The 23,897-nt window shown below is 38.4% G+C and overlaps 1 protein-coding gene across 3 annotated transcripts in view; it reads left to right on the forward strand.

Annotated features, from left to right (window-relative positions):
* The window catches only part of LOC136878887 (zinc finger protein on ecdysone puffs), a 298,143-nt gene that overhangs the window by 174,127 nt on the left and 100,119 nt on the right, over positions 1-23,897 (forward strand). For all 3 annotated transcript variants that reach the window (XM_067152463.2, XM_067152465.2, XM_068228848.1), the window contains one exon: positions 1,037-1,243. In XM_067152463.2, coding sequence (XP_067008564.2) covers positions 1,037-1,243 — 207 coding nt within the window. The remainder of the gene's footprint in view (positions 1-1,036; positions 1,244-23,897) is intronic.

Raw genomic sequence — 23,897 nt, forward strand, 5'->3', positions numbered from 1 at the left:
ATGGAGATAATATTCCCGGATTGCATTGAATCAGACTTGACTCAATCGATTAACCTTGTTTGAACTAATATCGATTTTAAGCGATAGATCCCATGATGCTACAATATTTCTCTTGTTTGAATTCCATGTGCTTGTGCTGTAATTCTTTGTTCCTTGTGCTTGTTTATTAGAAATATATCTTCACCAGTCCCCCTGAAATCCTCTTGAGTATACCTCAGGGACTGGAAACTGAGTGATTCTATAATAATGTATTTCCTGTGTCAGTGCATTTGTTATTTTTGTGTTGTGCTTCGATATTTATGTGATACCCCCATTCTCTTGCATACAGTGTGCTTTGCTGTCTTGATTTTGAAGGGATTTCTTATTTGTTATATCAGCTTTGTGTTAATGTGTCAATCATTCATTTGAAGTTAAAGCTGCTTTGAGGCGTGAGGTTATGTTCTTAATAACATAGTATACCATACGAACTAGGGGTATCAGATCATTATTTACACCATAGTAAGTACTTGTAAAATAAAATTATATGAATTACAATGTATTGGGTATGGAAGTAGTAGAACTGCATTATAATCGCCGGGAGGGGTGGGGGTCAAGGGGCAAAGAAAAATAAGTGGTGAGGGCAGAGCTGTAAGCATAACCAGATATGCGTCACTACACGGGATATTACTTCTGCGCTATCTGTTGTTAATAACAGTCGGGTATGGCACACATTGCATACTGTGGTGCTATCTCAAACTTCAGACTGAAACTACTAGCGCTGTGTGGCTTTGTACCTAAATCCATCATTGAGTTACATCTCTATTCTATTCTATCCTCTTTGTGATGGACAGACTAAGTGTTTCTAGCTTGATTTGTTCATTTAATAATCAGTGTGTTATTGAAAAGCAAGTTTTGTCGTTTGTATGAATATTAACTATGGTAATGCATATATCCATTCATTGTCCAATTATTATTTCATTGGTACTGAATATTATGTTAATGAAAGCTGTCTTGATGGTTTTGTTACACTTTGCATTTTATATCTGTTTCGATTTAGGTTGAAGAAGATGGTGAATTGGAAGAGGGAGAGACTACGGATAAGAAAGAAAAGGTTAAGAAACTGAGAAAAGTGAAGACAGTTTCTAAGGATGAAGAACCTGAAGAAGGTGAAGAAGTAGATGAAGTAGAAGAGGATGATGACGAGGAAGAGGAAGATGATGGCAAAGGAAAGAAGACGGAAACTAAGAACAATGGAGGCGTTCATGTAAGGACATATATTTTCATTTTGTTATTAGGTTGAAGAGTTACTGGTTTATAGCATTTAAAAATCAGAGATTTAGTGCTTTGATTTTCACATGCAGTGTTTTGTAGCATCTATACTTCTCAAATTTAGTGTTTTGCAGCAAATTGGTTAAAAATGGGCATAATTTTATTGCAAAGTCGACACATGAATATATTTGTAGCGCTTACATAAATATGTTCCATTTTGTAACTCTCGGCACGCTGTTCTTCGGCTACCAGATAATAAATCGCTACCGTACTTTAAAAACAGAACTGTTGCTCAACACCTATGTCAAGAACAGCAGACTGTTATCAGGGGTCAACACAAAGTGAATGAACGCGTGTGCTTGAAGGTGTACTAAGCTGTTTGCTTGTTATTTGCACTTCTCTTTGGCCATTGAAAGATACTCCACACATTGAAAGATATTCCTCTCATTGAAAGATTTAAGGCACTCTACTAATAATTTCCACAGAAATGACAACATAGGGCCGATTGCAGAAATGATGACTAGTTTTAAGCCTTAGACAACATCTACCTAAACGACGTCTAAATTGAGCACGATCTTCCATTGCATGAACAAGATTCACTCTATGTTTAACTAGACATCGCTTAAAGTTTCATTTTGGTTTGAAAATGGAGACAGAAGTACAGTAAAAGTCCGTTATAGCGAGAATTCATAACAGCGGAAAATTTACTCTCTATAACGGATTGTCGCTACAACCGTTTTTTGTACAAGTCGGCAAAACCCCCTTGCACATTAAAAACAGTGTAAACAGCAATCACTTTGTTCATAACTTGCATCTGCGTGGATAATATCCATTCTATGGCTTAACTTATTTGTTATTTTTCAAAATCTGATACTACTCTAAAGTGTGTGTTTATTTTCATTCTGAGAAAATTATAGTACCGTATTTTTCGAATCTACTTTTTCCTTCAAAAATGTTAATCAGTCTTAAAAAGTGCTTTGTAAAATAATATGAATGCCTTTCTTATATAGTACGCATTTGACTATTTTTAGACGCTGAACATTGGCTAAAGTTATGGCGTATTATTCTACGGCTGCACAATCATTCTTTATTACCATAAAATTGGCATCATAATATCGAAGAGAACTCGTTGAAAATTTGCCGGCAATACCTATTTCATGCGTTTCTACAATACGATGATCCATCAGGAAAATATTCTTGCTTACTATAAAACTGTTACTTTCACTCAGCGTCAAATATACAGTGATTGGCTACCGCTACACGCACATCTCACTTGCCGGCTTCGGCCAATTTCAGCCGCTAATGATGTATAGGCCTAATCGAGAACATTAAGGTCCACGAATGAGTTTTATTGCGCTGTGGTATCACAGTTCTCCCCTTGCGCTTTTGTGCACATACCGGTACTTCTCAATTTCATCTGAGTTCTTTAAAAGCGCCCTTGTTGCGGACCACTGCATGCTTTTTTTTGTGCAGTACGCATTTTTGAGCTATCCTTGTCATCCCACAAACGTCGAATATTGGCTTTAGTTAGGCCTATGCCGTATTTCCCTGCGGCTGCGTGATTGTTCTACATTTTCGAGTGTTTAATAACCATTAACTTAAAATTGGCATCATAATATCGACTAGCATCCATTGAGAATTTACCGGCAACACCTGTTCCACGTATCTTTACAGTACAACGATCCATCACGAAAATATTCCTGCTACCGGTATCTATAAAACTTAAGTTTTCTAAGCGTCAAGTACAGTAGAGTTGTTATAACTCTGCTACTGAGTAGCCATGACCTTTCTAAGAATTTGAAGGCTCGAATTTTTTGATGCCATTCTGCAGATTTGAGAAATGATTGTGTTGAGGCTAATAGAATGTCATTCTCTCTTCACTATTTCCCGAGACCCAGTGACGTTACACATAGGCACTGTACAACCGGTCGCCGTGGCTAGCGATGTATAATAAATGGACGGTCGTATATCGTCAATGAGTTTTGTGTGCACGCACGAGTGGGGAGGGGGTTTGAAATGTAGCAGCGTACTTACTACTGTAGTTGTGAAGGCCATGATTGCATGACAAATCTTGATTTTTCATATGAGAAAAAATTGTCCTCTTGGATTCTGAGAAATGCGGTATCACTCCACAGGCTTCTGTGGCAAACATTTCCATTTTCTTCTTCAAACGGCGTCATCTAACGTAACCGTATATGTTACATGAAAACATATCTCAAACGCACGTAGAGAAATGATAACCTCCTAGCTAAAATTGACATGGGAATGGCCATTCCAAAATTTAACAAACGCGAGATAGTATAAACTATCCTCTGAAATCAGTGAAGTACTCTGCCATATGTAGAGGTGTATTACATATGTACTTAATTTCAGTAACCGGTCACATTAAAATTAAGAGACCATTTACTTCAGCCTTTACTTTTAACAAGTAAACTACTGCTATCGGCCACGTTATTTAAGCATTTATTACGAAAATGTGTTATTCTCTTTAATTTCGAATTTCCTCTTGAGAACATCAGTCGACAGGTGTTACTAATCAACTCTGACATCTCCTTCGAATGTCTATGAGAGATCTCGCAAGTGCCCATAGCGAGAAAATTATACCGCACCGAAGATGATCGATCGCATTTTGTGACAGACATTCCAGTTTTTTCTTATTCAAACAGCTTCACCGAACGTAAATTAACCGTACTATATTTATCACGAATACATATGTACTGGTACGTATTTCTAGCGCCAGTAGAAAATACCCTTCTCGCTATAAATTTACATGATATTCTGAAATTTAACAGATGCGAGAAAATAGAAACTAACCTTTGAAATCAATGATACATGCTGCCATATCTTGAGGTGTATTCCATTGTTAATTAATTGCGGTATTTAGCATAAAAATTAAGCGATCGTTTTCTCAGTCTTTATTTTTAACGAGGGTTCAAGTGTTATCGGACAAGTTATTTACGCATTTATTACGCAAAACGTTATTTTACTTTGAATTTTCTATATGTCACAGCAGTTCCTTCGAATGTTGACTAGAGAACTCGCTACTGGACAGAGTGAGGAAACGATACCGAAGGTGATCGATCGCATGCAACATAATCGCTAGGCTGCATAAATATCGGTAACGGAAAAAAATTGCTCGTAATGATGGATGCGTCAGTGATAGGGCTCTCGCTGTAACCGAAGGATAACACACAGTTTAATATAGGAATTTTGAAGGGACCGCCAAAAATTGTCGCTATAGCGGGGCTCTCCTTATACGCCGCACTCGCTCTAGTGGACATCTGCTGTATCTTTCATGCAACTCTTTGCTTGTCACAACCATAGAAATTCATCGGTGTGTGCGCCGAATGCCAGTCAGCTGTTTGTCTTCCTACACATTACTCAAATATGGCTAAGCATGAACATGACGTGCCCACAGGTAAGGGTGTCACTCAAGTGGAAATTAAATCTCATCATATTATTGACACTAAAGCGACGCCATGGTACGTGGAAGTGTAGCCTTGATTATAGCATTGTTACAGTGAGTGTTATCTACTCATAAGTATGGTAGCTTCGACGAGGGGAGGATGAAGGGATAGTAATGTGTAACGGATTGTGTTGTACGGGCCACATAGATGTAGCTGCATTGTGGAGGTTGTAGGTTCGAAACGCATCATCGGCTGCGCTAAAGATTGTTTTCTTTAGTTTCCCTATTTTTACACAAGACAAATACTAGGGTTGTTATTATGGCCACGGATCTTCTTACTCTTTAAACAATAATCACCACCCTCACCACGACTTGCCTTTTCCCATCTGATAGTTGCCGAAAACTTATACGATTACATATATATAAAAATGCCATACAACCTACTTTTTAGTTTTCACTGTTGTGTGTGTTTACTTGGCAGTGTTGAAGTTAAACTGTGCTTTTTGCAGTGTTTATACATGACCAGTTGAACATTGGTTTTAGACGGTGTCCAAGATAAATAATGTGTCTGCAATGCGGCAGCCATACTTAAGCATTATTTAGCCGTACAGGTCGTCTAAATACTGTCTCTGCAATCGGCCTAATGTAGACGTTTTTAAAAAGATACATGTTTATTTTGTATGAAACAGAGCATTTCACATCTATTTAGCCTAAATTATATAAATTCTCATTTGGAACCAATTTCGCATTATATTGCTTAAAACCACTCGTAGGGGTCATATGAGATGAAAGCCCATTTACATACTACCACGTAGTTTGTTTTTATCGCAAATGCTAAAAACCAAGAACTGTAGTTGTTGGTAAAGAGGCAGTATTCATGCTTATTTTTAGGCATTAAGAATTTATTTCTTGCTCTAATTAGTTAGTTAATAAAATTGGCTCAAATTCTTGCCACACGGAGAAGCATCTTACTGCTTGTAATTAAACCTTGCAGCAGAATTGTTTAGTTACTGATGAAATGAGTGGTAGGTGGGATTGGAAAATCATTACCTTTTGATTAAATTTTCTATACTGTCCATGCATACATACATACATGCATGCATGCATGCATGCATGCATACATACATACATAAATCATTATAGTACCAGTAGTAGTGTAGTATTGTCTACAATACATCACCATGTGGCAGCCACGTGCTTAAGGTACCTGGCTCAGCATGTGCGGTATAGGTTTAATAGTCTTCAGTGTAGATGTAATTTTATTTATATCTCTGTGTTGGTTGGTATATAGTTCGTCTGTGTACCATATGTCAGTATAGTTCATGAAAGTCAAGTGACAATGTGACCCTGCAAGAATTAGCACCGTGGTCATGATCAGCCATGAAATCCTTCTTATGCCAGTCATTAGCTGCGAATAATTTCTTTTATTCTTGCTAAAAATGTGCCTATTCTTGTTTTAGTGTCAGATATTGTTAGGAAGTGCATACATTATCTTAGTGAAGTTGACACTATTTTGAAGCTCTTACAGTTTAGGATTTTCTTGTCTTTGTTTTTTCCTTCCACATATTTGTCAACATTAGGTAGGATTTCTATAGCACGTTCAATGACTTTCGAATTTGCAAGCCACCTTATAGCACAATTTTCCAAAGGAAATACGCTTGAACCTGAATAATGTGTATAATCAGCACGTTTTGCAGGAACGTAGCAAAGCAAGAAGTAATAATTTAGTGTGGCTTTTTCTAGCCTGGTGGAGCCGTTGTAAGGCAGACCCTCCGATGACGGGTGGGTGGCATCTGCCATGCGTAGGTAACTGCATCTTATTGTGGTGGAGGATAGTGTCATGTGTGGTGTGTGAGTTGCAGGGATGTTGGGGACAGCACAAAACACCCGGGCCACTGGAATTAACCAATTACTGTTAAAATCCGTGACCCGGCTGGGAAACGAACCCGGGACCCTTTGAACCGAAGGTCCGTACGCTGACCATTCAGCCAACAAGCCGGACAAATCAAGGAGTGGAGAGCACGAAGAGACTGCAATATTCCACTGGGTTTCCTTTTACTGGCATTTTACAGTAAAACCTCGTTAATTCGAAGTCGTTGGGACTCAAAAATCGGACTTCGAATTACGTGATTTCGAATTAACCGCCAATGCGCAATTCAGAAGTACCAACCCTTGCCGCGTTACGAAATATTCTAAGGCCCATTACTGCATGCAGTTAACCTTGATTCACAGTTTATACCTTTCAAATGCCATGAAAAAAGAAATATTTCCAAAATTTATCAAAAAATGTGCCTTTACAGTATTCAAATAATACTTGCATATCTCACTGGCAAATATAACCTCACGCAACGAAAGAAAGGAAAAAAAAGCACGATTCAAAGACGAGGAGAAATCTATGCTGGCTCCCATGTGCAAGTGCTTTATTCATTGGAGTACTATACTGTATGCATTTTAGATGCCTTGTATTTGCACAGAAAGTAGCCGATGCCCTTAAAATCAAACTTTCCTATGACTCTATCCTTGTACGATTTCCCGCCATGGCACTTCTCTCGTACTTCAGAAATGTAAACACTCGCCGCGTCAAAGTATTCTAAGATCCATTAATACATGCAATCACCTCGATTCACTGTTTAAACCTTTCCAATGCCATGGAAAAACTATTACCGAAATGTATCCAACAAGGTGCATTTATAATGTTCATATAATGCACTTGGATAAATCACTGACAAACATAACCTCACGCAACAAAAGAAAAAAAATCACACAATTCAAAGACGAGGATAAATTATGCTGGTTCCCCTGTGCCAATGCATTATTTTTTGGATATCTGTACTGTTTGCATTTTTAGATGCTTTTTACTGGGATGGAAAGTGCCCGACGCCCTTAAAACATTGTAGCTTATCGCACTTTTCTATGACGAGGGGATAGTTTCTCGCTTCCATGTGCACTGCAATTGCAACGCACTACAATGATCATCATCCCCGACCCTTGTACGATTCACCGGCTGGCACTTTCTCCTTTAAAACCATAAGACCGTTTGGGCTCGCATTAAAATAAACAATGCAGTTGCATCGTCAATGACAGTATTGTTCGGTGCCTACGAATTTATTATATGAGCCACGCTTTTTCGTCAACTGTCGGCATCGCCATTGTTCGCGCATTATGTTTTCCCGCACACTGCATGTTGCGTGATATTACGGCGTTCCATAAAAGGTTGAGTACAAAAGAATTCAGATTTCATTCAACTTGGCAATCACGAAGCGCACTGTAGACCTACCGAAGTGAGTGTAAGTGCAGAAAGCTACCCCTCCACGTTCCGGAACACGCGTTCTATTATGACGCGGATAAATTTTGAGTTGAAATTACTCTGTAACATACCGGTACTATTGTTTTAAAAGGTAAAGGCAGTTTCGAATTAAAAGTCTGAATTTCGGTAATGGGGCCGACAATGTACTTCGAATTACGAATTATCCGTATTTCGAATTAAACAATTTAAATAACATGCAGAACTGTATCTCATGTTTCCGGGAACGAGAGCTTCTTCGAATTACGTGGGATTTTGAATTAACCGATTTCGAATTGTCGAGGTTCTACTGTATGTGAATTGTGCACAATATGCAAGCCACAAGTTCCTGTGTTCACCAAAATAGCATTTGGATTGTAATTTAATAAATTACCTATATCCTGAAGGAACGTTTTATTAACATATGTACCATACATTGAAATTTGTAAGAGTTTCTTTGATTGAGTCCATATAGTGTTTTGAAAGAAAAAAAAAAAAACCATTTGACAAATCCTAGGAGGTAGAGTGACCAAGAGACACTGAATTCAAATAAGAATTGCAAACCTCATTAGTATCAGTATTGAAACAACGAACTACAGAATCCATTTGGCCCATCTGAGAAACGTTATTCAATGACTCGTCGGAGTCAACTGTGAAATGTGTGCACTTGTGTGTGAAAGTAGGGAGCCAAACCATGAGTGATTGTATATGCAACTTTTGTTCTATGCTGTTGTTGAACTTTTGAAGCGATTTCAGAGTCTGGAAACGTTGGTGGGAACAAGGGTACACTAGCTTCACTGGCACATAGCATTACAACACCGTCCTACCCCGAAGTACCTCGGAGTCACTCTGGATCGTGCCTTAAACCTACAGAAAGCATTGTTTGAACATCAAGCAGAAAGTGGCTGCTAGAAACAATATTGTGCAGAAGCTAACTGGAACATCTTGGGGAGCACAACCAGAAACAGTGAGAACATATGCCCTTTCTCTCTGCTATTCCGCAGTTGATGTTGTACTCAACGAGACTGCCGCATTATTACTGGATGTTTGAGGCCTACACCGTTGGAAAAAGTGTATTCCCTTGCGGGGATTGCACCTCCTGATATCCGCCGTGAAGTGGCAACCAAGAAAGAAAAGAGACAGACTTTGACATCTGAAGCTTACCCTTTGTTTGGATATGAGCCACCATGCCAGTGCCTTAAGTCTAGGAAAAGCTGCTTGAGAGTAACCGAAACACTTGCAGGAACAGTGCAGCAATTAAGAATTCAAGAATGGCGTGCCAGGATTCAGCATACGAGTATAAGTCAATGGATGGCCCCCAAAAGAGGAACTCCCTCCTGGCCATGTTACAGATTGGGTGAATTGGAGAGAACTGAATATGCTGCGCTCTGGTGTTCGGTGCAGGGTCAACCAGAAGAAATGGGTTTTCGAAGTGGACAGTACCTTGTCTGCATTAGAGAAGAGCAGACGACAGCCCATTTGCTGTAATGTAGATCATGCCCATTCAGTTGCGCAACAGAAGACCTGGTTAAATCGAAGCCAAATGTACTTGATCTCGCAAGGTCTTGGGCTCACATAGTTTGATGTGGCTCTTCGTCACTGAAGAATTTATATTATGTTTATGTACTTTCCTCATATTTTATCTAAAACTTATGTGTGCTTCTGACACGATATAAACAAACTGGCACAAAAAGAATGGTGCCGCATGACAGTTTGCATGCACCATATAATCTCAGCTTTGGTTACTTGCTCTCCTGATAGTTAATTCTGTAGACATCTCACCTGGTGAACCTTCTTTAATGGAAGAAGGAAAAGAAGCAGTGGAGTCATATATGATAAGAGTTCGTTGTGGTAGCTGTCGTAGGCAGAGGACAGTTTGTGTTTGCGTTGCCGAAAGAATTAGAACAGAAGTGGAGGGTGAAGGCAGAAGCTCGACAGTCATGGATGGCTATAGACGAAGAAATTTCTTCGCTAAATTGATATAATGGTAATAAACTGGCTGCAGCTTTCACACTAGACACTTGGAAAATTATGATGCCTCCAAACATAACAAATTTTCACCTATGAGTCTCACATGAAAGAAGCAGGTCATCATTTCACTACTATAGATCAAGACTTCACTATTAAAACAGTTGCTAAACTGAAATTAATGAAAGAATTAGAAAACATCTATATATTTTTAGACCAATATTACAACAAAAATTTAAACCTTAACGATATTAATGAAGTCAAAATATTAAGAAAAAAACTTATCTATTGAATAGATGCAATTTATCATCCTGTATTATTCTTTGATTTTAAGAACATTTCATTACGGACCATGACATGAGATGTGTAACATGTAATGAGTCAGATGAGCCATGGGAGCGAGAACGCTGACTTTCCCTTCTCGCTCTTTGTTGTGGCGACGTACAGTTGACCCGAAATTTTTGTTATAACTGACATGTAACACCCTGCAAATTTTTCTTGGTGGAATTCCCTTCCAGCTGTAAATTATAGACATACCTAGCCGAAATGAATGTATTTAGAAGTTTTTCAGATAGATTTAAGGAGTTAGAACATAATTTAACCTCTTATTATAGTAGCTGTCAAAATCTTTCTCATGTATCAATTTGCGTAGCCATCGTTTTGAATTATAATTTAGATGTAAAATTAACTTTACGGCGCTGTAGATGTACAGTGTAGAATATGGCTTGATATAACAGCTGCCTTCATAACCTGAGCGACGTTGTGTAAAAGAAGTTGATATTAATAATATAATACACATCAAGAACAAACACACTCCAAGGAAATTGAAAAGTCTTTTTCCTTTTGACATGAGTGCTGCTATACCTGATATTGAATCATCAGACCAGCCTTTGCTGGATACATGGGACAAATGTATATAGGTTTTATCCGTGTAAACTACTGTATAGGCCTATCCTCTGCCCGATACTGGGCAATGTTTTTCAAATACGTAAACCTTTTGAATTTTATCTCATGTTTTTCTATTAGGATTCGCTTGTTAGTGGTAGTCTTTTTTTCCAACAATATCCTAATCATCGAGGCATTCGCTTGACAATAGTATTGGATCCTTTGAACATTAAGTCTTTCTTTAACTCTGCGCGAATTTTTGAAACTGTAGGTAAACCTTTTTCAACTAAATAAAAATTGTTAATTCGACGTATGGCACGTTCATCAAAGTCGTCGAGTCCATGACATTCATTTTTTGTTTGTTTCAAACATACTATCCATAAGTTTTCCTAATTCGTACATTTTTCGCTCTTAATCTGTCCCACATGACTTTTTGACACTCCAACAGCTGGTGATAGTCTCTCCTGCACTTTCTTACAATCTATCACAAACTTTTCTTCCATTGCCTCCCTTTCCATAAGGTCAGTAACGTTCGAGATTGCTGCACGAGTCGTGACTCTTTAGCACCTTACAATGCAGGCTACTTGTAACGCTTTCATACTGTCATAGATAGACCTAACGTACACCACTAGTAATCGTTTGTCACTACACCGAGACATTAGAAAGCGGTGCGTGACAGCTGAGTGTAATCTTATGCACTGAACTGTCCTTGCAGCAGGAGCTTTATTAGTAGTGGATGCACTACGCTGGAACATCCAAAATGCGCATACGTGAACAGACGTCTTCCTAGTAGGCCCGATCTCTACTTCTATCTCTATTTTTGAACCAATATTGAAACTTCAAACGATGTCTAGTTATATACCAGCTGAGCATTGTTTATGCAATGGAAGAGCATGCGCAACTTAGTCGTTCTTTAGGTAGACGTTGCTAAGGCTTAAAAGTAGTAATCGTTTGTGCAGTCGACCCTTAGTAATTAATGAGCAATAGCGATGTCTTGTAGGATATTACAAGTGAAGATTGCCTCAATAGAATTCAGAGACAATGCTTTAAATAGCAATTGAATATCAATTACTGTAACATACCTGCCAAGTATTCTGGTTTTCCATAAAATGTACGGATTTTGAGTGTCTTACGGTTGTACAGATGAACAATGTTATTGTACGGATTTTGAATATCCGCGCTTGGTTTCGGTCTCTGCGGTCAAATCGGATTTGTTCAACTTTCGATAGTAGCTGGCAGTACGAGATTGTGTTTGAGCAAGACCAGCTACAATAATTGGTTTGAAATTCTACCGGTAAATGTATCGATAATCACATTATCGATTATCACCGTGCTTTTGTCACCTACCACAACTGCTACTTCATTCAGCGAGATGTTCCCAAACAAGTAGCAGGCTGTGATTTTGAAGAAATGAAATCCGTGAAAAGTAGCAGGCTGGTGAATTTATATAAAACAACTTTAGTAACTGCGTCATGCTTCGTAGCAGCTGAAAAGCTTTGTATGTGTGCGTGTGTAACATTGGCAGAAGTTCTGAAACTCGTGGAATTGTGTGACGAATTTCTAAGCGATTTAGTATTTTTAGTAGTGTTCGCAATGAGTTCAACTAAGAAACGCTCTTATCAGTCTTTTCGGGAGGCATATTCTGCTTAATTTCCTTATTTTATACGATCACGGAAAGTGACCCAGTGTTAAGTAAAAACGGATGAGCACTCATCAAGACGTAACTTTATTTAAGTATTTAATTTCAGGGGTGATTATAACATATACAGTAAAACCTTGATGCATCGCTTCTCAGGGGCCAGGGGGAAAATGAAGACTGATGTGGGAAAACGAAATATAGGCAACATAAATAATAGGCGAAAAGCTAAATAATAAGACGGGTACTCTATTGGGACATTCTTTGTTTTGTAAATATAATAATTATTATAAAAACAATAATGGCGCGTGGCCTCCGGAGCCGGGTGTAGGTCTTTCGAGTGGTCGCGTGATAGGTGATCTAGGTGCAAATGAAAATGCGGACCTACCTAAGATGAATTCTAATATTTAATTCGGCAAACAGACAGACCCCGAACCCTTGGAATTAACCGAGGAAAGTTAAAATCTTCGACCCTGTCGAGACCCCTTGAACCAACGATCAACACGTGCTAACCATTTAGCTCATACCATACACACTGGTATCGAAATATTGCAACCGAGCTATAGACCTACGAGTTGAAAATAAAAAGCGTGACTTTTACGCAGTTTCGTTTCACGTTTCGTAATAACTGAAAACCTTTAAGTCCAGTTCCCTTTTTGCAAATCAAAGATATACACGGACATTACGGCGATAACCTGTATTTAGGAAAAGATTCCGTTGACCCTTCGCGAACGATAGATTAGATACCCAACACGGCGCGGCCCCCGCAGCTCAACCCAGACGATGTCACTGAGGTTAGAAATTCAACGCACCGAGCAGAGAATATTCTGTGCTCGTTGGCGCCGCGTCTTGAACGATATCACAGCAGCTTGTGCGAAGCTGCCAAATTAGGAACACTTGTGTCTAGGCCTACAAGACCAGGTTATGGAAAAAGATTATTGGTCTGGCTTGTAATGAGACTGTGAGGTAGTGGGCAACAAAGCAGTCAACAGGCCTATAGCATCCCTCACACTCCACAAGGTGTGACGCGATTAATCACCCTGTGACTAATTAAAATGTATTTGGCACACTACACAATTTTCTCTTCTTTTTTTGTTTCGACGAAGTTGGCAGCCCTAGCTAGCCTATGCCAACACAGAAAGTGGTGGCAAATTTGAGTTTTACGTTGTCTAGGTTTTAATTCTTGTTGGTAAGAATACTTCTAGGGGTCGGTTTCCGGGCTGAGGAGAAACGTCACCAGGAGCCTCATAGTGAGGTTGTGCGCGAATAACCTACGCACAGCACTCCAGCCTACAAGATCCTTGTTCAAGACTTGCAACTCCGAATCGCTCGTTCATTCTCGTGTAACAGGTTGCCGTTATTATATGCTAAGGGTATTGAGCTGTCCCTCTAAAATACAAAAAACTTTAGCGTATATTTTTCTTACGTACGATCGATCAATGCGGGAAAATTGTGACCGAGGACAAATAATTTTTCAACGATCGATGCAATAAAACGGTAGTTCGAGAAACTATAGATGCGGGGAAATTCAACATTGGTTTATATGGAACATTTTTGGGACCGAATAAATTCAACGATGAATACGGGAAAACGACAGTTCCATGAACGATGCAGCGAGGTTCCACTGTATTTGACTTGTTTTACTATTGTTTATAATCCCCCTTCCCCCCCGTCCGTACTTTTCATTAGGTCTGAAGACTGTTACGCATGCGCGGGTTGTTAAAAATTTTCCGCTTGAGGATCTTCCGGATTTCTCTTTTTGAAGGTTGGCAGGTATGCTGTAATATTATACAAGACAAAGGTGGACTGCGGCCGTCCTCGGACTCGTTTCAAATGCTAGTGGAGAAAACGCAATGTGTGGCATCGTGAAATAGCCTGTGAATGCTCCAGGGCATGTTCCAATGTTCACAACATAAAATTAATGGTACTTGCTGTCTGCAAGGGTAGTTAAGTCTTCTCTCTCACCCTAACACGCATTGCATCAGTAACATGCGCGCACGTCAATGGCTGGTTGCCCAACTTGACTGACAAATGGGCAAGGACTGGCCAAAATATTAAATGAAGAATGCCAGATTTGAACGTAGTAACCGGGAGCGCATAAAAATGCTAAAGCTATGGGACCAGGACATGAAATGAAATGTCGTATGGCTTTTAATGCTGGGACAGGTTCGGCTCGCCAGGTGAAGGCCTTTCTTTTTGACCCCCGTAGGCGACTTGGACGTCGTGATGAGCATGAAATGACGATGACAGCACATACACCCAGCCCCCGGGCCATTGGAACTAACCAATTAAGCTGAAAATCCGGCTGGGAATCGAACCCGGTTGCCTCTGAACTGAAGGCTGGTACGCTGACCATTTAGGCAACGAGTCGGACATTATACATGATTAACAGGAAAGCATGTTACTGAGGACCGTACCAATGAGATTCCACTGTATCCTGAATTATATATGCCCTTCTCTTTCTTACACTTTTTATCGTGCGAATTATTGGTCTTGCAACCAATTTTTATTGCTTCTTCTATGTTGTTATTACTCTATCATGTGCTCAGTACCGTACTTCTTAATATCAAAAGGTTGTCCTTTATAATAATCTCCGAACTATCCTCTTAGTTCCTCTGTGTATACCTAACCAGCTGTTTCTGTTTCCTTCAGCTCTCAGTAATTGAATTACAACCGGGGAATGATGCGAAGCTGTCCAGTTCTTTACCTGTAAATCTTTGATAAGTTAGTGCTTACTTACATGCTATTGCTAAGTCTATTGCACTTCCGCCTGACTCAACAATATAAATCAGGTTTCATGTTTAATCCCCTGACCACCCACCGGTCAGGATGTATAATTCCCGTACTGCACACATTTCTAATAGTTTCTCACCTTTCTCATTACATCCTTTATCTTCTTGTTACTTCGATTAAAATTTCATCTATATCTCTATTGTGCATTGGATTTTTTCACCCACACTTGCATTGAATTCTTCCATTATAATTATTCCTGCTTCTTTCTTTCATTTACTGTATTTACTCTTGTATTCGACCCCCTTTTTTTCCCACTTTAACAGCCAAAAAAAGTAAATGTGTTCCATTATGCGATAATCTCAAATTTTGTACATGACTTCTGGGCTATAAAAAGCTATAAATTATACATTCTACGCTGCCTTTTAACAAACTTATGGATATATTTGAGTTATACTGGCTATTTTCATTGGAAGGCAGTATTTCTAAATGAAAAAAAGTTTATAATGGTGAACACAACTTTTAGGCCCACATATAAATTATAATCCATTTTTTAGTTACTCGTATCACGTCATTCATTTCATCTCAGTAATTCCTCTGATGAGGTCGACGTGAGGGAGGGTATACGGTCATAAAAACTCCCTACAAAAATTCGTCTCGCTTCATATTAGACCCCGTAGAGAATAGGGATAAATGGTATTGTATTATGTTATGCAATATTGATAAAAAATAACTCAATGGCCGGTAATTTGTCTCTGTCACTTGAGCAGTAGGCCTACCCCAGAGCTTTCATTTTAATTGTCTGGCGCCATTAACTTCCTTGCTACCGGTATGGCGTCATTCCAAGTCATCTTCACTGTCATCTCGTCAGCCATGCACCGCAGTGAAGACCGAGTGTATTCGAGGTCCCGTCTTTTGAACCTTTTAAAAATAGTCCCATTCCAGACTTCAGAGTGCAAACTGGGTGAAGCTCTTCCCAAATTGTTTCTGGAGAGGGTCTCTGATAAGATATAAACTTCATGGTTTTGATCTCTATTGAATTGTGATCACAATAATTATGAAGTTATAATTATGAAGTTAATGTCGTATGGTCCACCTTTTTCAATACTGTATTATGCAGTATTATTGAATTATAATAAACTGGGGACAAGTTTCAGCCTTGGCTGGCCCCGTATCACTGACCTTCATTGCTGACATATCAGAACGTTGATACTTCTCGCTGTATAACAGTCCACTGCCTATTCCAGGAATTAACTCTAGCACTAATTTGTTTCCATGGATGTATCTTTTAATCCTGATTGATGAGCTTTTAGTCAATGAAAGGAAAGTGTTTTTATATTTTGCATTTCTTCTTGATTGAGTTCTTTCAAAGCCAAATTTTTTACCCTTTCAAGTTTTTCATACTTCAAAGCTTTTTTGTGCCTTCAAGTTCAGTTCCAGGTCTACTTTGATCGGTCTTCGTTTCATATATTTCCCTATTTTGAATACACAATTAGTGACACTGTCATTGCATTTAACCTTGAGTTTCTCCCTGATACGCTGTCCATCACTTCATTTAGTTTTTCCATATCTGGTTCTACCAACACTTAGATTATTGTATTTCTCCTCCTATCTGCCTTCTCTCTTCTTTGTTCTTTTAGCCCCATCCTCTGTATGCTTTCTTCTAAATGAGGACTTCTTCATTTTGTCCAGGGACCTATTCCACATGTATGGTCTTGTATATTACAAGTCGAATTCTCTAGTAACTAGTACAAATACCAGACTTTCTGTTCCGCCAAAGATTTTTTTACAGTTGTACTTTACTACTCCATACTTAGAAATTACCAGTGAGGTTTTATGGCTGTGTTCCACGAAAGTACTAGTACTTGTAACTTACTAGTGATTGAGAAGTATTCTCTACCAGTGAAAGAACAATAATATATAAAAGTACTAGTGCTATTTCAGTATACTTATTTCAGATACTTTTTAAAAAATATGTGGTCTACTGGTAGCAGTAGTGTTGGTAATGGTGATGAAAACTGTCTGTATAGGGTAAGAATAAACTTCCAGTGTAGCACTGTATTTGAATACAATGAGCGTTTTAGGTTAAGCACAATACATTTGTAAGAACTTTTGATAGGTGTTGGGCATAGGTTAAAATATCTTACAATCACAAATAAATCTCTCTCCGCTAAACAACACTTGTTAACAACACTACATTTGCTAGGAAATGGATTCTGCGGTAGCTGCAATAAATGATATGAACTATCCTCAAATTGTTCATTGGCCTGAAACCACTAAACAAACATGTTATAAGACATTCCTGGAATCATTAATGAGCAGAATATCTTACATACTTCCAACTCTTCCCCTCAAAAACTCCCATGAGCTTTTCCCAAGTCAAATATTTCCATCCAACCATTTATTTTTTATTTTGTCTTGTTTTTTCAGACTCTCGCTGAATGCACCGAAAAGAAATGTCTTTCCTTCTTTCTACTTCCTTCAAAATGTATAACATTGTTTCTCTTGACACCATTTTAACAATTCATGCAGAGTTTGCAATTTCGTAACAATTAAGTTTGGCGGCTGAATATCGTTATTAGCGGTATCTGATTCCTAATGACGGACCAAGGTATGTTAGGCTATCGTGGAACATATGCGAGGATTGCTGAAGAACAGAATAGGTGATAATAACGGAGTAATTTCCTATCATCAAAGAAACTGAAAAATAACATTGTGGCATTCAGAAATTCACAGAAATGTTAGCGTTCTTACAAGATTTGCTTCTTAACATACCTTAAAATACGATGTTACAATAAATGAGGCAAGCATAACCTAATTCAACGAATGGAATACGAAGATAAACAGCCGATTCATGCTATGACGTATTGCCCCCGTTTTGCCGGGCAGCTCAGCCGGTAAGCAAAAGTTCCCAGAGGCGGAACGTTCGCTTACAGGCAACGCTAAATTATAGGGGTCAGGGACAATCTAAGGACTGACGACAAATGAAAACAGAGAAAAGAAATGGGTTTTAACATTTATTAAATAAAATATCAGCACTTTCCAGATTCTATAAATATTTTCAAAATCTTGTAATAAAAATATTTATCTCTTCCCTGCTGGAATGCACCCACAGTTCTCCATTAAATTTCATTCTGTAAAGATACGAAAGTGGGTCTTAATAAATCCTCTGAGGAAATGAAATAAATTATTATTTGAGAAAATCCTGTCTCAAAATATCAAAAATCTGAATTATTTTTCCTTTTTTAAATTATTATTTAAATTAGCAATACTCTGCGATTCATTTAACCGTGAGTAAAATTTTTTTTACATCAGACGAAAAATCAAATAAATCATTTCTATTAATTAAATATTATTCTAATTAATTATTTAAGCTTCAAATTATATAATAAAATTATTTTGAAATCAAATATCCAACTCATTTGGTTCTTATTTTTATGTCAATTGACCTAGTGTTGTGCACAACTCACAATAAAGGCTTAAAATTCTCGCATTATAGCGTTAAACAGTTACATTTTGTGAGCTTAGTTCATTGACGCGATCCTTGCTTAAGCATTTTCCCTCAAAGCAAAGATCCTAATCTATCTTATTCCGTCATAAAATTACTTAAAGATTCATAATTGAGCCAAATATGCTCGCCACAAAACAACAAATAATCGAAACTTTACGCGCTCAGCGTACACATATCATGACGAAATATAACCATGGAAATCACAATTACAAACAAAATCAGTCATTCATCCATCTCACATTCAAGCTTTGGTCCACGGTAATATTATTAAATAGATTTATCGAACCCTATCTCTTGATTTTTAATTTTAAATTTTATTTGAAATATGAGAGCTTCTCTCGATGACAATATCAGACAAGGGCTACCTTTACGATCGTCTGACGTGTGATTGTGACAGGATTATCACTTTTCCAATGAAATAGATTCCACAACGATGTTCCAGGATAATTTTACAGTAGAAATCATCACTAAAAATTCCATAGAACTGCCTACAGTCACAGATAAATAAACATTCGCGCATACGGTCTATGAGTCACGACTACGTTATTTTTAATCTCTTATTATCTCGAATTATTGATCAACATGGGTGTGCTGCATAAGAAGAAATTATGTTCAAAAACACACTCTCTTCCTTAACTGACTCATGTAATGGACACACAAATAAAATCCTATCTTACGATCCATCTACAAGTCTCAGAAATACCAATAACAGTAAATGCAAAATTTGTGGGCATTCAAACCACGACCAATATTCCAGGCCAACATCTACTTCTATATAGCACACATTAATCACTTATAAGCACAGTAATAATTACACTCATGACCTTTAAACATTCTATTAGACCGTAATAATGCCAATTATTATTATTATTATACGCGCGCGGTCGCGTCATCGCAGGCTATGGTTTAATGAAATCATAGATGACTCTATTCTATCTCGAATCTATGGTAAACCATAAAACATCAAGGAAAAATCCTAAATTCACAGAACACGTCGATATTCTGTCCCAAATAATTCAAAAAAAAATTCCATCATTAATTTATAAATTAATAACTATTATCGCGTGGGTCAAATATTTTTAACACTTTCCTAGACTTATCATGGGACAGTGAGAACATGTCACGAAGCACTCACTCAAATAGAACAAATTATAGGTCCCAAATACACTCTCACACACATCAAATCTACCAACACCAGTGAAAGAAGAGTGAAAATCCTAACTACAAAGACTATTAGAAATGATTTCAAATATTCAAGCAAGGACTACGTCTACATAATTATTACAACAGAAAATAGAGAAAAATATAATTTAAAATCTTAGCTGTAGTAGACTTGGCTTCTGGACTCGGTTGATGATCAATGAATATTTAACGAAACTCCATCTCCGATGTTATTCTCTCCCGGGCTGAATTATGCCTCACATTTTAATGATACATGGCTGCAGCAGGCGAGGACTTAGGACAATTACAAACTCCGTCGTGATACTGAAGTTCCATTCTTCCGAACTATTTCAGGATTGCTGGGGATCTTGCGTTTTCTGGTGAAAGCTGAAACTAAAAGATCTGTCTTAGAAATAGTTCATAACACACACTCGATTCTTCAAGATGGCACAGTTTTTACCTACTTTAAAAATTTTCTTCAGATTTATAAAGGTAAGGAAATCTGAACTGCGGCGTTTCCGATATTTCTGTGATATAAAATTTCCTCAGAAGCAGAAAATTTATCGTCTTTCCTCAAATGAATGCTGGTAATGTTCCACGTCGGATACGCCGTTTCCAATAACACGTGCTCGAACAATTATTCCCGTAGACAAGTGAGCAACTGAGCGAATTAGCAGAACAGAATGAGCCGAATGAGCAAATGAGAATGAGAAAGATTTCCCCAAGTACATGGGTATTTATTTCTTTAAGACGTAGGTGTGTTTGTTAATTAAATTTTATTGGCTGAGATTTTGCGATCGGGCTAACCTTGCGGTCCAATTGGCTAAATATCATGACGTCAAAATCTCAAAGTATTGATCACTTTTAATCTGGTCGAGTTCCTGTCCACGTGCCACCCCTCTGATGTCTTCTACAAGGCACAAAAAAAAAACCAGACTCGCACACACGGCACGGGAAAAACCTGTTTCCCTGCGGGCTAGCAGACAGTGCAGAGTTGAAATCACCTTCCTGGATGATAATTTTATGCATCATTCCACCCCAGTAATAAAATATTCTTTCTATACAAACCAATAACCAATTTTCAAGGGTGCAGTATGTTTATTGATATTTCGTCACTTGTAAAACTTGTAACAGTTCACTGGTAATGTACAAGAGACTTTCAATATTTGTGGAGCAGAAGTGTTCGACTCCATACTGTAACAGTAAAATATAGCCCAGATTTACTATTTAGTTTATATTCGCACAAGTTACGTCTCGGCATTTCCAGGTAAAATACATAGCTAGGGCTTGGTCAGGAGGGAGGGTCCTATCTACAAGAAAACTTGAAAGTTCTTTTAAAAATGGTTATTCAAATAAATTCATGTTGAATTTGGATATCACCTTGGTGTAGATTTTCGTCGTCTTCAGCATAGTCTATTGGGTAACCCGTACTCCCAGCTTACCATCCTGAACTGGACTGGAACTCATTCTGCAGGCCTCGTTCGTCACCATAGAATGGAGCTGGAACACCCTGGTTAGACCAACATGGGATTGAACTCGTACCTCTGAAGTTCTAGTTGGTCTCCGATGATCTTGCAGGGTAATCACTAGTTTTATCACTCACACAAGTGTCCACTATTGCATAGTCCCCCGACACTTATTTGACACCAACGTTTGATTTAATATCGACATAATATGACGCCGATCAAATGTTATTTAAGGATGAAGATGTGGACAGCATTAGATTAAGAAAAGAAATAGATCACAGTTCATGAGCATAAGCTTTAGAAATAACAAAACTGAAGACTGTTCACATATTATGCACAGTTCGTGGTTGCTTTCCACTAAAATATGGTTGCACTCAGCATTTAAATAAATATACAGCTGCTCAAGAGTTTATCCAACTGACACTGCTGTCAGTAACGCTCTAATCAATTATTAAACACTTTGAAGAAGAAATAACATTAGCAATTATTATGCACAGTTCAAAATTGAACTCGGTTTGAATAGAGCATCGTTCGCTTCAACCCCGAATATGAAGAAATAATAAAGTTAGCAATTATTTTACACAGTTCTAAATTCAATTCATTTTGAAGTGAGTATCGTTAGCTTCTAGCCAGAGTTAATCACTTGTGTCGAAGCACGCAAGTATAAAATATGTAGTAGGCAATCACTTGTATTTATGGTAGTGAAGTTCAAACAGTTTCATGATCACTTCTACTTAATAAATCAAAGAAAATAAGCTGACTGAGTTCTAAAAAATTCCACTGTTAATAATAGCCTGTAATGTAGTGGTGTGTCACTTTGAAATTCACAAAACTTGTTGATAGAAACTAAGTTCCACAAATTATAAAGACTTGTCACATGTCGAAGATCCTACATGCGCACAATTTCTAAGTTCCAATCGACTGTCGGAACATAAGTCCACTGTAAAAACTTGTAGAATTCGAAGATAAATTTTGAGAGCACTTTGCCTCGACGAACAGAGTAATGGTGCAGCATGGTGAGTCAGACTGGTCTCCCAGCTATGACTGACTTGGTTGGATTGAGCTCGTCTTAATACAGTTTGTGCTTCTACGTCATCATATATCAAGATTTCTTTGAAGTAGAATAACTGGAGAATCCCTTTGTTGGATTTACTTAAAATTGAATATTAGAGACGTTTATATGGTTCTCTGCAAAATGACGTATCCCTCGCATTGATAGGATCATTACTAAAGGAGTTTTGAAAATTTCATAGTCGAAGATTTGGGAATGTGTGACGTTTCTTCTAGAACGTCAGTCCATGCAGGGTAGCACGTGGCAGAACAGGCGGGTAGCCTATCTTGCTCCTGCGTCTACGTCACTCGTACAGCTGTAGCTTCTTCAGGTGGGCTCGCTCCGCCGAGCGCAGACAGACCAAGCTCGCATTAAATGCCTTGCATTATGATTAAATATTATTGATCTAAAAAAATACGGCATGTACCGCGCGTAACTCATACAATACATTACAAGAACACACACTAGTAACTAGTAATGTACAAGACCGTACTTTTGTGGAATAGGCCCCAACTGTGTTATTCTGCAGCAGGCTCTCCTTGATGTTTCTATTTCTGCTTCTAAGAAAGTCCTCAGAAATTCCCTATTTTGCTCCATTAACATTTCCTGCATCTTATCCACTTGGCACATCTTTCATGGCCTCCTTGAGCTTCGCCATATCTTCCCAAGACAGTTCAGGACCCGGGTTTAATTCAGTACCACCAATCACCAATAGCACCACTGATAGACATGATACTGTATGGGCTTTTGCCGTGTCAAGAAGATAAGGTGAAATTCCTGACGTTTCGCAGAAAACTGTGCTCTGCGTCCTCGGATGAAATCTCGACTGACCACGAGAAAGGCTTCTTAAACAATGACACTTTGAAATTTGGACGTTATAACAGAAATGGAAATGGTACGGTCATTCGCCACCAGGTGGCCCCCAGGACGTAACATGTTACGCAAACACGTTATGTGAACTGCTAAATCCAATGGTGATGGTGTGGTCAGCTTCCGCTTTGAACGTTAGGCCTATGCCACGTCCTGGGGGCCATCTGGTGGCGAATTACCATACCATTTACACTTCTGTCTTAACGTCCAAATTTCAAAGTGTCATTGTTTAAGAAGTCTTTCTTGTGGTCAGTTGAGATTACATCTGAGGACGCAGAGCACAGTGTTCCGCGAAACGTTAGGAATTTGACCTTATTTTCTTGAAAGGCATAAGCCCAAAAGCCTATACAGTATCACGTCTATAAGTACGGGTCGCAAAAGCGTTCATGGCAGCGCCACTAATCTTAACGCCATCTGGATGATGTTACGGTTATTGTTTCTGGTTCTTTACTGATTTCACTTTCATCCTGCATTGCCACCTGCCTGTACCACACCGATATTGCTCTTTTGATACTCCCGTGTTCGGTTGATGCACTCACATATATACTTCGTACACTTATTACTCGCTCAGCACTCTGCGTCCTTTCACCTCCCCGGCTGAATTGCAACTGATTTTCGTGATTCATAATTGCTGTTGTCTATTAATTTGTAACTTCTGGATTTTTGCGTTTTGCCTGAAATT

Source organism: Anabrus simplex, chromosome 8, assembly GCF_040414725.1.
Source record: "Anabrus simplex isolate iqAnaSimp1 chromosome 8, ASM4041472v1, whole genome shotgun sequence".
NCBI lineage: Eukaryota > Metazoa > Arthropoda > Insecta > Orthoptera > Tettigoniidae > Anabrus > Anabrus simplex.